The sequence below is a fragment of the Nycticebus coucang genome, chromosome 10, assembly GCF_027406575.1.
Source record: "Nycticebus coucang isolate mNycCou1 chromosome 10, mNycCou1.pri, whole genome shotgun sequence".
Taxonomy (NCBI): domain Eukaryota; kingdom Metazoa; phylum Chordata; class Mammalia; order Primates; family Lorisidae; genus Nycticebus; species Nycticebus coucang.
Genome location: NC_069789.1, coordinates 109,343,415 through 109,358,428, shown reverse-complemented (window position 1 = coordinate 109,358,428; position 15,014 = coordinate 109,343,415). Strand labels below are relative to the sequence as shown.

Here is a 15,014-nt window from a genome sequence, read left to right as displayed (position 1 = left end):
CTTCGAGCAGAGAACAGGCACCTCCCCCTCCCCACCTGCTGGGGACCCTTCTTTCTCCTGCCTGCAGCCCCCAGTCGCCCCCGGGATACCCCCCAAACCCAAGAATGGTTCAGTCCACAGTCTCTTCAATGTTTATTCTGCAAGTCCTGGTCCCACAGTCTGTGACACTCCTTCCTCCTCCCCTTCCCATCTCGTGAAGTAGCCGGGGGCTGAGCCACGCCTTCATCTTGGCTCAGCCAACTCCGGCCCAGCCTCCAGAAGTCTCATTTGCATTTCCGGGAGTAGCTGCCCAATGGCAAGATAGCATCGTGCCTCCCATCCCAAGAGGGCGGCACCCCGGTGGACTGCACCACTCTTGGGATCTAGGGACCAGGTTTCCACTGAGGTCCAGGTAATAGGAGGGTGATCGTCCCTCAAGAAGGCAGGAGTTTAGTGGAAGAGGGGGTTCTGGCCTTGGAAGAGGCCCAGCAGCCCGCTGTCAGGGGCGGGATCCTTGATGATCTTCTGGATCTGTGGGGGTAGGGGGTGGGCGGGTTAGGAAAAGTCAAAGAGGTGCCCATCTCCATGATGGCCAATCTATGGGAAGCTTCTCAATCTTCATCTCTGACACCCTCTTGATAGCAGCTGACAAAGCCAGATACTCCTTCTTCTCAAAAGTTTTCCTAGAGCTTCCCTTTCATCGTACATACCTGATTCAGCTACGTTAACTGCTCACCATCTTGGTCTGCCTTCTTGGCTTGGGCCACTAAGGGTGAATGGCTCTGTGCTTGGGCTTCTTGTCCATACTTTCCTCTTCTTAAGTTATCTCATCTTTACCATCCCTCTTCTGGACTCCCAAATCCAGCCTAGACTTTGCCCCTGGACTCTCCAGACTCATTTATACAACTGCTTCTTAGATGGACATGAGCAACCAACCACGTTTCATACATCAGTAAGTCTTACTAAGTTTATCTCCAGAAAATAAGAAAAAAATGAAGAAAAAAAGAGGACAGCAAAAACCAATGCCAGGATCCCCACTGCCTTTGCCCTGATCAAGCCCCGGTTACTGCTTCCCTGGATGCCCAAAGCAGCTGTTCACTAATCTCCCTCCAGCCCTCCATGCTATCTTCCCTAGTACACTGGTCACACAATGCCAGAGAGAGCTTGTAACTGCTGAGCTGAGGGGCACTGCCTGTGGTTCAAAGGAGTAGAGCGCTAGCCCCATATGCTGGAGGCGGCGGGTTCAAACCCAGCCCTAGCCAAAAACTGCAAAAAAAACCCTAAAAAACAAACAAACAACAACAACAAAAAACCCTGCTGAGCTGACTGTGGCCGGCTCCTCTGCACAAAACTCCAATGGCTACCCATTGCTGAACTCCTAAATCTTTGGGTGAGACCACAGTGCCCTCCCATCCCCAGGCCCTGTTACAGTTCCTTGAATAAGACGAGTAAAGCCCCACCTCTCCCAGGAGCACTTCATGATTGTCTGGTTGTTCTTCCCCTCCTGTCCCCTGCTTCAGGCCCCGTGCATCATTCTGGCTCAGCCTTCTTCACAGTCTCCTCCCAGCTTCAGGTCACATTGTGGGACTAACCATGATCTGGCTTTTCATCTCTGCACCCTGATGCAGACTCTGGGAGGCAAACCTTCATGTTGCCACCATGGCTGGAGCAGGTGCTTGATGAACACCCCACAGAAACCTAGCAGGACCTGGGGCTGTCATGTTCTGGCATTTCTGCATCATTCTGAGAGCCAAGGATTAGAAGCAGGGGGGCATAGTACCTGGGCAGACCCTGGCCTAGGAAGGCCACCTTGTGGTGGGTGTGGAATCTGAGAAACTAGGGTAGGGCACCAGAGCCTAATGGGGCAGCGCCCAAGCAGATGGAGATTGAGGGACAGGAATTTCTGCTGGATTGTCCTCCTCCAAGTTGGCCTGGCTCCCTCCCTTCACTTCATTCTAAAGACATCTACAGGAAGCCTCCCAGAATATCTCTGCACCCTGACACTCCCAGGATCACCTCCCTCTTTCATCTTTGTCAGTCCTCATGGCTACATGCTGGCTACTTTCTTATGGCAGTTCCTGGCCGTCTCCCATGCAAGAACTTATCCCCATTCCTGAGGCAGCAGCATGCTGTGTGCCATGAGTCCAAAGATAAGACATTAGCAGATGCACAGAGGGGGTGGTTGGGTGGGCATTACCTCCTTGAACTGGGGATGGGCAGCATCTCCTACAAGCTGCAGGATGAGCCCTTCACTGGTGGAAAGGAAAGCTCCACTCTGCCGCATGCGGGCTAACGCCACCAGCCGGTCTACCTGGCTGTAAGCAGGACAGAGGGAAGGTAGGTGTGGATGCCACCCTGTGCTCCTTCATGAGTGTCCCTGGTTACCCCACATGCACTCACACCTGGAGGGGCCTCTCACCTGCGTGAGGAGCAGGCATCCACCACCACATGGACCTGCAGTCCCCGGTCTAGGAGGTCCAGGGCTGTGTTCTGAGGGCAGAGAGAAGTCAGGACCAAACCCGACAAGAACAGGGGTTTCAGATGAGGGACTGGGGATCCTGGGTCAGAATTAGGGACCCAGAATGGGGATGAAGGGGTCTGGGGTCACAGTGGGGGCTCCAGGTCAGGTTGAGGTACTAAGACAGGATGGGACCCACAGGGAGGACAAAGGTCCCAGGTCAGGATGGGGGTCCTGCAGGGAGGCAGAGGGCTCTGGGTGAGGGAGAGATGTTTTATTTAGGATGGGGATCTCACATGAGAATGGGGAAACCATCCCAGGGGTTGGGCAGGATCTCACCAAGATGCAAGCCTGTGTCTCGATTCCACAAAGCAGCACAGAGCGCAGCTGTGGCCAACTGTCCAGCTCCTGATGCAGGGCGGGCACCATGCTGAAGCAGGTTTTGGGCAGTGGCCGCAGACCCTCAGCCCCCAACTCTGGCACCGTGGAGCCCAGGCCTTCTGGGTACTGCTCTGTCAGCACAGCCGGCACCTCCAGCAGCTGGGCCACCTGTTGGGGAAGGAGAAGAGAGGCCTGGGTCTGAGGAAGGAGTGGCTGGGACCCCTTCGTCTGAGGGAGGAGGTTCTGCATCATACCCTGAGCATGCGAGCTGCCACTGAGACGATCTGCGGGAAGTAGGCAATGTGGTGGCGGAACTTCTCCTGCATGTCGCACAAGAACAGCATAGATGATCCTGGGAGGACTCGGCCCAGGCTGGTCCTGGCAGCTGCCATTTCCTGGGGGTGGGCAGAGGGTCCGTGGGGCGGGTCAGGCTGGAGTAGGGTTCTCTCAGGCTGTTCAGTGCCCCTGCGCTCAGAGCCTCTTGGGCTCCAGGGTGCTTTGCACACCTTCCCACCTATAGGTCTCTGTCTTTGTTGATCCCTGGGCCTAGAACATGCTTCTTATTTATGTCACGTGGATGCCCCTTCCCTGGGAACCTTATGGACTATGTCTACACTGGGCTCCCAGTGTCACCTCCAGACCTAGCCTTCTCCTTTCTAGAGACTGCACGGTATCAAGAAGTACTTCTGTGTCAGCTGGGCACTGTAGGTTGTAGTTAGAGCACTAGCCCTGCAAACTGGGGGCAGCAAGTTTGAACCTCACCTGGGCCTGATTAGGGGGAAAAAAAGTACTTCTGTAACTCCATTACCATGTGCCCCCAGCAGGGACTCTGTTTTTCTGTGTGGTGCATCCAGCCCACTGCCCAGAGTCTCCCAAATGATGGTCCAGGTCTGATCCTCACCCCACCCCACCCCAAGAGAAAACTGAGGCCCAACCAGTGAAGGGGACTGGAGTCAGCACTGAGGAGCCCAGATGTCACTGCAGGCTTTGCCACCTCCCTCCTCCACAGCCTATGGGGGTGGTAGTGCTTTGAGAGCCTTCAAGTCTGACTTGGCCAGAGTGGTCACTGACTGCTCTCTGAAGCTCAGTTTACCCATGTGGAAAAACAAAGGCTGGCTGAGCCCTTCCCAGGTCTTAGAACGTAAGGATGGTACCTCATCTGATGGAATATTATCCAGTTACAGAAAGGACCAAAACATTAACACATGCTGTGACATGGATGGACCACAAAAACATGGTGTTCCAGCAGGGTGCAGGGGCTCACACCTGTAATCCCAGCCTGAGAAAAATGATCTCTGTGGGAAAACACAAAGTTGACTCTACTACTCCCCTGTCTCAGCACCAGCTTGAGCAAGAGTGAGACCCCGTCTCTAATGAAAACAGAAAAATCAGGTATAGTGGCACACACCTGTAGTCCCACATACTCAGGAGGCTGAGGCAAGAGGATCACTTGAGCCCAGGAGCTTGAGGTTGCTGGGAGCTATAAGACCATGGCACTCTAGCCAGGGAGACAGAGTGAAAAAAAAAAAAAACCAAAAAACACAGTGCTCAGTGAAAGGCCAGATTCAAAAGGGCACATGGTGTAGGATTCCATTTATATGAAACTTCCAGTACAGGCAAACCCACAGACACAGAAAATGGATTGATGGCTGCCAGCAGCTGAGGAGGGAGGATTTTGTGGTGACTGCTAATGGCCATAGGAGTACACACACCATGAATGTACTAAGTGTCACTTACCTGTACACTTTAAAATGGTTCAAAGGGGCTGGGTGAGGTGGCTCACACCTGCAATCCCTGCACCTTGGGAGGTCAAGGTGGGAAGATGGCTTGAGATCAGGAGTTTGAGACCAGCCTGGGCAATATAGTGAGACCCTATTCTTAAAAAAAATAAAAGCTGGGCATAGTGGTGAGATTGCTTGAGCCCAGGAGTTCAAGGATGCAGTGAGCTATGATGGCATCACTGACTCAAAACAACAAAACAAAAAAACCCCCAAAAAACAAAAAAGGTTCAAAGGGTAGGTTTTTTTTTTTTCTTTGCCGTTTTTTTGGCTGGGGCCGGGTTTGAACCCACCACCTCCAGCATATAGGGCCAGTGCCCTACTCCTTTGAGCCACAGGTGCCACCCTTTTTTTTTTTTGAGACAGAGTGTTACTGTGTCACCCTCGGTAGAGTGCTATGGCATCACAGCTCACAGCAACCTCAAACTCCAGGGCTTAAGCGATTCTTTTGCCTCAGCCTCCCAAGTAGCTGGGACTATAGGTGCCCACCACAACATCCGGCTATTTTTTGTTGCGGTTGTTACTGCTGTTTAGCTGGCCCAGGCTGGGTTTGAACCCACCAGCCTTGTTGTATGTGGCTGGTGCTGTAATCACTGTGCTACAGGTGCTGAGCCATAAAGGGTAAGTTTTATGTAAGTGTATTATACCACAATAAAAAACATAGAATATGAAAAAGAAACTGGGCTGGTAAGGCCACCTGCAATTAGCCATTCTTTTACAGAGGATGAAACTGAAATCCAGGGGGGCCCATAACTTGCCCCAAACCCCACAGCAGCCCAGGACACATCACAGAGTGGCGTGTCCCAGCCTATATTCCTGGGTGGCTAGTTTCTGGGTCCCTGAGTTGTCACACAATGGGTGTTCTAGCTTGTCTTTTGTCTTCAGCTCTCTCTCCCACTGCCTCAGTTTGTGCTCATTCCTTTATTTCTTAATTCATTTGAGAAATGGAGACCCTGGGGGCTTAGTGAAGGGAGAGCTGGGAAGCTGAGGGACACTGGGATTAAATAAAGGATGCTGTTCTGGGCCAGGCAAGGTGGGTCATGCCTGTAACCCTAGCACTCTCGGAGGCCAAGGTGGATGGATTGCCTGAACTCATGAGTTTGAGACCAGCCTGAGCCAGGGTGAAACCTTGTCTCTAAAAAAATAGCTGGGTGTCATGGTGTGTGGTTGTAGTCCCAGCTACTTGGGAGGCTAAGGCAAGAGAATTGCATAAGCCCAAGAGTTTGAGGTTACTGTGAACTGTGATGCCACGGCACTATACTGAGGGTGACAAGGTGAGACTCTGTCTCAAAAAAACAAAACAAAACAAAAAGACAAAAAAACCTAAAGGATGCTATTCTGTAAGCTGGTGGTGCATGCACTGGTGTTTACTGCTATTTTGTAAATGCTATCTATCTACCACAGGAAATATGTTCTATGTGTACTACGTCTCAAAATTTAAAACTAATGGATGGTTAAAATAGTAACTTTTATCTCAATAATAAAAAAAAAGATTGAATGGAAACTCCCTCTAAAACAAAACCACAGTGAATTAATTAATCACATAATTACAACTGTGATAAGTGCCAGATTTCGAGGGAACCAGATCTGTGTTGGCAGTTCAACAAAGTTCTCCCGGAGGAAGTGAAGAGAGAAAAATGATCTCTGTGAAGACACAAAATTGACTCTACTATTCCCCTGTCTCAAACACCATTCCCACAGGGCTTCTCTCTGTCCTGGGGACTAAGATGTACCCCACCACCCAGGCTCTTTGGACCCTCCAGGCTCAGCCCCTCCCACCCCAGGGCTTTTCCCAGGCTGTTTCCTCCGCCTGGCCCTGCACACTCCCACTCACCTGCTAACTCCTCCTTCCCTGAGCACAAGGCTGAACCTGGGGACACCTGAGCCCCCAAAGGACAGCTGAGGGAAGGAGGAGCTGTAGAACTGACAGGTAGATTGCAAGGGCACTGGTGAGGGCAGTGGGGAGACACAGAGGGACAAGTCTGGGGGCTGGAATGGCCTACAGCATGTGCCTATAGCACGGAGAGGCTCCCTTTAGTCTCATTCACTGTGGATCATAACTCCAGGGACAACTGTGAGGCAAAATTCCCAAAATTATGGATACACATACACACACACGCACAAACCTCTGACCCAAAAACCTGCTCCTAAGTATTTATCCTGCAGATATTCCTGTGAAATGACTCAAGGATATTCATTACAGGACTCTTTGGCAGAATAAAGGAGCAGAAATAAATCTCAGTGTCCACAGGTAGGGCACTGGGCATATAAATCATGGTATATCCCCACTCTGGAGTGGGTTCCTCGCAGCCAGAAAAAGACACCAGGGAGCTCTTTAAGTAACAATATGGAAACATGTTCAAGAGAAGTTAAATGAAAAAGGCAGTGGAACAGCATGTATGGAATGCTGCCGTTTGTGCCAAAAAAAGGAAGGAAAATGTGTATATTGCTTATGTCTATATCTGTTACCTCTGGCAAACAGGCAAGGAAGGGAAGGCTTGGGTGGGGGAACTGGATCACTGGGGGACAGAATGTGAAAGAGATGATTTTCACTGTGCCCTTCTCTGTTTCTGCTGAAATTTGGATTCTGTGTTAACAGGTTATCTAGCAAGAATAAAAGAAGTGCAAAACATTTATAAACATCAAAACCAATCTGTTGTGTCAGAAGTCAAGATAATGGTCACCTTTCAGTGACAGTGACAGATGTTCCACTTTTTTTTGGGGGGGGGGAGGAGGATAGAGTCTCATTCTATCATCCAGGCTAGAGTGCCATGGTGTCATAGCTCAAAGCAACCTCAAACTTCTGGACTCAGCCTCCCAAGTAGCTGGGACTACAGGCACCCACCACAACACCCAGTTAGTTTTTCTACTTCTAGTAGAGACAGGGTCTGGCTCTTGCTCCACTGGTCTCTAACTCCTGAGTTCAAGCAATCCACCCGCCTTGACCTCCCAGAGGGCCACATGAGCCACCCGGCCCAGCCAATGTTTGACTTCTTGATCTGGATTCTGTTTACACCAGTTGCTCCCTTGATGAAAATTTGAGTTGTGTATTTGTGATTTGTACAATTTTCTGTATGTGTGATATTCTTCCATAAAAGGTTTTCAAAATAGGAGATACAATGAAGAGGCCTCCATAGCCCCAGATGGGGCTAGACTGGAGGCAGAATCTAGAGAGGAGTCTGGGGCTGGGGTCCACTAGGGCAGGGGAGATATACAGGAGGAAGCAGGACAAGAGACTGTGTGTGTGTGTGTGGGGGGCAGGTGGGGCTTGAGGGAGGGGAGGAGAACTTTCCTCAGGCTTTGGGTCCAGTAAGGGGCATGACCCTGAACACTAACTGAAGAACCTGGGGAGGGAACTGGTTTTGGGAGATGAAAAATCTAGGTGAGTGTATGTGTGGGAAAAGGTGTGTATGTGAAATTTGGAGGGAGGTCTGGGCTGGAGACTGGTTTGGGGGTGTCAAGGGAGTGATGAGAAGTTTCAGCCCAGGGTGGACAGTGCCCAAGGCAAACGGAGGCATGGCTGCAGGTGGGTAGCAACCTGGGGAGGGAGGTGTAGAGCTGATTATTTCCCCATGGGGCCTCAGGGAACCTAGCCTTGGAACCCAGACTTCCTGGCTGTGTGAACTGGGGCAAGTTTCAGTCTCTGTCTGAGCCTCAGTTTCCTCCCTGGAGAAATGGAGATTAAACCCACTCACCCTGCAGGGTTGTTAGGGTACAGAGAAGGTGGTCACGACCCAGTGAGGGTTCGAGTCCCTGTCCAGACAATTCTGGAGGGGTCAGGTGGAGTCCTTCTGGCTGTGTGACCTTGGCCCAGGACTCCCCGCCAGAGTCTCAGTTTCCCCATTTGCAAGGGGGAAAGTCAGTCTGCAAGCAGCGCGGATAGCGAGAGGTGCCAAGTTCGGGCCCAGACCATCAGGTGGGACCCCAAGGACACTCACCACTCGGCGCTCGGACTCCCCCAGTTGAGGACTTCTCGCCGGGTTCCCAGGCGGGGTCACCGTTTCTCTCCGTCTGGGCACGAGGGCAGTCCCCAGAACCGTCCGCATCCCGCCCACAAGGTACAAGTCACCCAATCGACGCTCACCCAGCTCTGCACGCCCCCTTCTCTCGGCCAATTCGCACGCACTTCTGTCTTTGCGCCCCACCTCCACCCTGAGGACATCCACGTTCCGCCCACCCGGGAGGAGCAAACCAATAGGTACTCCCAATTCTGCCCCGCCCCGCCCCCTCCCTCAGCAAATTTGCAAGCACCGCTGCTTCCGGTGCTGAGAGCGTGATTGGCCCTCACTGGCACATCAGGGGCGGGGAGGCAGCATATGCAACCAATGGAGAGGCATAGGGTCTGAGTGGCGTGCGCTGGGGCGGAGTGGCGCGGTGGTCGCGGAGACTTCCGAGTCTAGCTAGAAACGGCCAATCGCGGTTCGCCCCGCGGTGCGGACCGGATCACCGAGAACTAAGGAGATAGCGGGAGGCCGTGCCCAGAGTAGCGGCAGGCCTGGGGTTCGAATCCTGGCCCTTTTGTCAAAAGGCAAAGGCTTACAAAGACACCTAAGCACCTTCTAGGAAAGGGTTAAGGGAACGGTTAAGTGAGGTATGTGACGGCTCCCTCGGTTTCCCCATCTGTACAGCTGTCACCTCTTCAGGTGATGTTTGTAACTCTGCGCTTGGTAATGAGGCTTGAGAAAAAGAGATTTCCCAAGGGTCTTGGAATAAAAAAACAAACTCCTCCCAATTCGTGGTCTGCCTTCATGGATCCCCTCAGACCCCACCTTTTACTCTGCTCACCCCACACTAGCCTTCCCTGCTGTTTCCCCAACACCCCGCCTCAGGGCCTTTGCACATGCCTTCTTGCTGCCTGGAGCTACAGCTCTTCCAATGCTGGCTGTTCCTGACATTCAAGGCCTTCCATGACCACCCAATGTCAAGGAGGCACTCCATCAGGGCACTGTTTTATTTTCTTCACAGCACTGATTTGGATCTGAAATTTGAAATTTATCTTGCTTTTTGAAAAAAAAAAATTATGGATTAGGCCAGGTGCAGTGGCTTAGGCCAGTAGTAACCCTAGCACTCTGGGAGGCTGAGGCATGTGGATCACTTGAGCTCTCAAGTTCAAGACCAGCCTGAGCAAGAGCAAGACCTAGATTCTACCAAAAATAGAAAAACTATCTGGGGTGTTGTGATGGGTGCCTGTAGTCCCAGCTACTTGGGTGGCTGAGGCAGGAGCATCACTTGAACCCAGGAATCTGAGGTTGCTGTGAGCTATGTGGCCATATCACTCTAGCCAGGGTGATGGAGTGAGATTCTGCCTCAAAAAAAAAGAATATGGATGTACTCATTTATTGTCAATCCAGTCCCCACCCCTAACACACACACATGCACACATGAGCTCCATGAGGCAGGAATCTTGTCTGCCTTGTCCACTGTTGACAACTCCCTTAGGCCTGGCCCATTATAAGTGGTCAATAATCTTTGGGAATAAATGGATGAAGACCAGCCAGGGGTCCAAGAGTGAGGGGTGCCAGAAGAGGCAGAGGTGAGGGCCCTGGCCTTAGGAGGAGACCCCTCAGGCAGTGGTCTGCAGTGGGGGTCTGGGCTTGGTTTATTTTCTCAGGGGCTGCAGAAAGGGTCAGGAGATTCTCTGGGAGTGTGCTGAAGAGCCATCATGGCGGGGGGGGGGGGCTCTGGTCTGGGGTCTAGGTGGCATTGTGGTTGGGCATCACAGGGAGTACAGCCCCCAGCCCTCAGGGATCCCCTGGGAATCCCAGGCACAAGGTAGGTCCTGCCTGTCCCCCCAGCCCCAGTTGTGAGCCAGGAGCCCTGTCCCTCCCCCCAGGGCATGCTGGGCAAGGGGCAGGGGATTGTAGCATTGTGGGACCTGCCTCAGGTCTGGCTGGTCCAGAGCAAGATAGGACAGATCCAATGACAGCAGGGGTGCACCAGTGAGCAGAGGATACAAAGAGGGGTCAGATGGCATGGAGGAGCACTCTGGGGAGGGCACAATGTCATCAAAGAGGTCGAGGGTGGAGGTTTCCAGGGCAGCAAGGCTCAGGCTGGCACTGGCATGGGGTGCCTTGGTGGGGGCCACAGCACAGGCAACCCCTAGGAAAGGGGACGGTGGTGGTGGTGGCGGCTTTCGGAATGGCCGTCTCTCGGGAGGTGCCTCCTGGGACAGGATGGACAAGGCCAGGCGCTGGGTTGCAGCCTCGATCTTGGTGAACTGCCTGCAGAGACAGATGTTACTTAGGTGACCATGAATGACTCCTCTCCTGTTTGCCCTCCCTAGAGAGGTGTGTCCCTTCTCTTTTTCCATACTAATCTCCTTTTTCTCCTAGCTCCATTTTCTTGAGTTTGACAATTCGTTCTTCTGACCTCACTCATAGGGAAGCTCTGAACAGTTGTTGAGGTTGTGCCCAGGCAGCATCTCAAGCCCAACTCTAGGCACATTTATGATAATTTGGATTTATTAGGACCATGTTCTACCATATAAAAATAAAAAGTGTATTTTTTTTTTTTGAGACAGAGTCTCAAACTGTCGCCTTGGGTAGAGTTCTGTGGCATCATAGATCACAGCAACCTCCAACTTAGGCTCAAGCGATTCTCTTGCCTCAGTTTTTCTATTTTTAGTAGGGATGGGGGTCTCACTTTTGCTTAGGCTGGACTTGAACACATGAGCTCAAGCAATCCACCCACCTTGGCTTCCAGGGTGCTAGAATTACAGATGCGAGCCACTGATCTTGCCACCCTCCCCACAAATGTCTCAAGGAAGGGGTGTGTTTTAAAAAATATTCACATAAAGGTGCACTATGGGCTAACAATGGGCCTATGGATTCTGCTTCCTATATAGCCCTTGAATCTGCCCAGCTTTCAGCATCTCCACTACAATAGTCACTGCATTGTTTCCCCACTAGCATTCCTAATCCTTCACTGACAATGTGGACTGAGCACACAAACTGTGTGGGCTAAATTGTGTCTCACCCCCGATTCATATGTTGGGGTTCTTACTCTCCCAGTGCCTCTGAATGTGGCTATATTTGGAGACAAGGTCTTTAGAGAGGAGATAAAATTGCAATGAGGTCATGAGGGTGGGCCCTAATCCAATCTGACTGGTGTCCTTATAAAATGAGGAGATTAGGACACAGACCCACACAGAGGGACAATCCCGTGAGAACACAGGGAGAAGACAGCCATCTGCAAAACAAGGAGGAAGGCCTGAGAAACATTCAGCCCTGCTGAAACTTTGATCTCCAACTTCTAGCTCCAGAGATAATAAATACCTGTTGTGTAAGCCACAAGTGTCTGTGGCACTTTGTGTGACAGCCTGGGCAAACTACACACAAACCTAATGTTGATCAGAAGAGGTGCAAATCACAAGTAGTGGCTATGTGCCTCCATTTATTTAAAGTTCAAAAACAGGCTAAACCTATCTATGGGGAGAGAAATCAGGATGATAGTTTATGGTAAGGAGCTACTTACTGGAGGACCTCAGGGGACAAGCAATGCTCTGATTCTGGATCTAAGTGTTAGTTACACTAAGAGCCTCCTTTTGGGAAAATTCCCTTTGGGAAAATTCTTCAAGCTCTGCATTGATGATACGTGTGTATTTTTGTCTGTATGTTAAATATCCATGGAAAGGTTTATTTAACAAAAAATCTAATATCATATGATGCTGTTTGTTTCTGGGGAGTCTCCCCAGTTCCCCAGTGCTCCCTCCTGGCTCTATTTTTCTCTCCATAGTGCTCATCAGCTTCTATTGTACTACACAATTTTTTTTAAATTGAGGTAAAATTTACACAGCATAAAATCTACCATCTTGCAAAGTGTGCAATTCAGTGGCATTTAGAATATTCACAATGTTGCGTGACCACCACCTTTTATTCTAGAACTTTCCATCACTTCCAAAGGAAACCCCATTCTCCATCTCCAGCCCTGCAACCTCTAATTGGTTTTCTGTTTCTCTGGATTTGCCTACTCTGGGTATTTTATGTGCATGAAATCCTATGTGGGGAGCCTTCTGTGACTGGCTTCTTTCTAACCTTAGCATCTGTATCTAAGGGTCATCTGTCCATTTGCATCACACTGTGCCGTTTACTTATTTATTTTGGTCATTCCTTACTGTCTACCACCCCCAGTGGAACACAAGCTCCATGAAGGCAAGGAATTTTATCTACTTTGCTCAAGGATGGGTCTCCAAGGCCTGGTATAGGCCTGGAACACAGTAGGCACTCCATAAGCAGGAGCCCTGAGATCTACTTCTCTCTCTCCTGCCTGAGCCAGGTTTCCCCCAAACCAAAGGCTCTGGCTTCTCCCCCCACCTGCCTGTAGCCCCCAAGTGCCTCACCTGCAGATCTGGTTGTGCAGAAACCGCCTGTGGTTGGGCCTCCTCTTGGGGGGACGCAGGCGCCGGGGCTGCAGGGCCCGCAGCATGTGGGTGGCTGCCCCACTCACAAAGGCACATAGCTCCTGGGGGCCAGGCTCAGAGACCACAGGGACTGCAGGGGCCCCAGGGTGCATGGCTGAGGTGGTCTGAATAACTCTCCACAATGCTGTGTATCAGAAAGCACTCCCCAAATCTGTGAGGAGGAGGGGCAGTGGGCTCTGGGTGGTGCCCCAGAATTAGAGAACTAGGCCAAGGCATCCCTCTGGTCCTAAGCCTGACTCCATCTCCAGGCGCTGGACCTGAGGTCTGAGGGAGCGGCAGGTGGGGCTGATATAGGGAGCAGGGAGTGGAGGGGGCTTTCAGTGCCCCCCGAGTGCCCAATTAGCACATAGTTGGACCTGGGATGTGGGACGGCATGAACGTGGGGGCAGAGAATCATGCTGGAGATAGCCAATTAAGGGGACAAAGACCTCAATAGGGAGGGGAGGCCAACAGTGAGTCAACCGCAGCGATTAGCGTTGAGGACCCTTAATTGGAGTTGCACACAAGTAGGGGGAGATAGGCGCCAGGCCCATCTCAGCCCTCCTGGCCTTGTGCACCTGCCCCAGCCTCTTGCTCTCCCTCTCAGCATCTCCAGGGAAAATTGGCCCCTGGAGGGGCCTCCAGCAGACGTTTAAGTGTTGACTCCGGGGGTCATCCCAGAATTCTGGGGTTTAGCAAGCCCCGGAGTGAGGAGGGGAGAAGTAAGTGGGGGCGGAGATGGTGAGGTGTCAGAGGAGGGGAGGACACAGGTGGTTTCTCCCAAGGCTGGGAGGAACTTGGCACCCCTAGCGTGGTGGGAGGGTACAGTATGGGCAGGGGAGGATGTTGGGCAGTGTGGGGTACCCCAGCTAGGCTCCACCTATGCCCAGGGCTGAGCTGGGGTGCCACATGGTTCCTAGGGCTACTGAAGCAAATAACCCCAGAAATGAATTTCTTTTGTCTCTATCCTGGAGGTCAGAAGTCCAAGGTGCATCTTACAGTCACCTCAAGACCTCCTTTTGGAGGCACAGGGGAGGACCCCTCCTGTCTGCAGCCCCTGCTTCCCTCCATCCCTTTTCTTCTGGGCTCTGCCCTCCAAAATTCCTCTTACAAAGGCACTGATTGTTCCATAGGGCCCAAGGTCATCATCTCGAGATCCTTAACTTAATTCCATTTGCAGAGTCCCTTTTGCCATGTGAATTACCATGGTCACAAGTGCCAGGGATTAGGCGGTGGACATCTTTGGAGGCCACTATTCACGGGGCACAGAGGGAGAGACTTAGGCTGGGCACTGGCTCCTTCCTGCTGGTTCCAGCTGCTGAAGCAGGCCTGGGGATTCTCAGGGTGCCCCCAGTGTCAGGGCAGGGGAGAGGCACAGGGCAGTGAGGATGTCCCTTGCCCAGCCCTAAGCCCCAGCATGGAGAGGAAGGAAGGCCTGTCCTTGTTTTTGGCAGGAAAACTGAAGTCAGGGCTCTGCTCACCCAGAGCTAAGATTTTCACGTAGGGATGAGGAAGAAAAGGAAGGTCGGGAGAGCCTGAGCCTGAGCCTGACCTCCCTGAACAAGGACGTTGCCAGGACCACCAGTGGGAGGATGGATAAATTACCAAACTGGATGCCTTACAGTCACTGTTTGGGCTTAGCTTTCTGTGACAGCAGTTCATGATTAATACGTACAGCCTGACCACAAGACAATGCTGGTTACATAGGGCTGGCTTTGTTTGTTTGTTTTTTTGAGACAGTGTCTCACTTATTAACCCTTGGTAGAGTGCTGTGACATCATAGCTCACAGCAACCTCCAAATCCTTGGGCTTAGGCGATTCTCTTGCCTCAGCCTCCGGAGTATCTGGGACTACAGGTGCCCACCACAACGCCCAGCTATTTTTCCTTTTTTTTGTTGTTGTTGCAGTTTGGCTGGGGCTGGGTTTGAACCTACCACCCTCGGTATATGGGGCTGGCGCCCTACCCACTGAGCCACAGGCACCATCTCATAGGGCTGTTTTTTTTTTTAAGACAGAGTTT

The 15,014-nt window shown here is 51.7% G+C and overlaps 2 protein-coding genes across 3 annotated transcripts; both read right to left on the bottom strand.

The window, feature by feature from the left end:
• Window positions 1-115: 115 nt before the first annotated feature.
• ISOC2 (isochorismatase domain containing 2) lies at window positions 116-8,657 on the bottom strand. Of its 2 annotated transcripts, XM_053604073.1 has the most exons (7): window positions 8,535-8,604; window positions 4,227-4,316; window positions 3,073-3,213; window positions 2,777-2,986; window positions 2,399-2,469; window positions 2,177-2,294; window positions 116-510 (listed from the first exon to the last, which is right to left on the bottom strand). In XM_053604073.1, the coding sequence occupies exons 3-7, from the start codon at window positions 3,208-3,210 to the stop codon at window positions 430-432; spliced, it is 618 nt and encodes a 205-aa protein (XP_053460048.1). In that variant the 5' UTR covers window positions 3,211-3,213; window positions 4,227-4,316; window positions 8,535-8,604; the 3' UTR covers window positions 116-429. The 2 variants fall into 2 exon arrangements, with proteins under 2 accessions (XP_053460048.1, XP_053460047.1); XM_053604072.1 differs by lacking the exon at window positions 4,227-4,316 and having other exon boundaries at window positions 8,535-8,657.
• A 1,310-nt stretch (window positions 8,658-9,967) lies between these two features.
• C10H19orf85 (chromosome 10 C19orf85 homolog) lies at window positions 9,968-13,107 on the bottom strand. Its single transcript, XM_053608103.1, has 2 exons — window positions 12,935-13,107; window positions 9,968-10,817 (listed from the first exon to the last, which is right to left on the bottom strand). Exons 1-2 carry the CDS (start codon window positions 13,105-13,107, stop codon window positions 10,313-10,315), a joined length of 678 nt encoding a protein of 225 aa, XP_053464078.1. The 3' UTR covers window positions 9,968-10,312.
• Window positions 13,108-15,014: the final 1,907 nt, after the last annotated feature.

What these genes read in the sequence shown, in the direction of transcription:
- ISOC2 (XM_053604072.1), bottom strand. Translation starts at nt 8,642, where the DNA reads ATGCGGACGGTTCTGGGGACTGCCCTCGTGCCCAGACGGAGAGAAACG. An exon ending in GGGAGTCCGAGCGCCGAGTG is followed by an intron (nt 3,214 to 8,534) that starts GTGAGTGTCCTT and finishes GCCCACCCCCAG; the next exon opens with GAAATGGCAGCTGCCAGGAC. An exon ending in AGACACAGGCTTGCATCTTG is followed by an intron (nt 2,470 to 2,776) that starts GTGAGATCCTGC and finishes CTCTGCCCTCAG; the next exon opens with AACACAGCCCTGGACCTCCT.
- C10H19orf85 (XM_053608103.1), bottom strand. Translation starts at nt 13,107, where the DNA reads ATGCACCCTGGGGCCCCTGCAGTCCCTGTGGTCTCTGAGCCTGGCCCC. An exon ending in CTGCACAACCAGATCTGCAG is followed by an intron (nt 10,818 to 12,934) that starts GTGAGGCACTTG and finishes CTGTCTCTGCAG; the next exon opens with GCAGTTCACCAAGATCGAGG.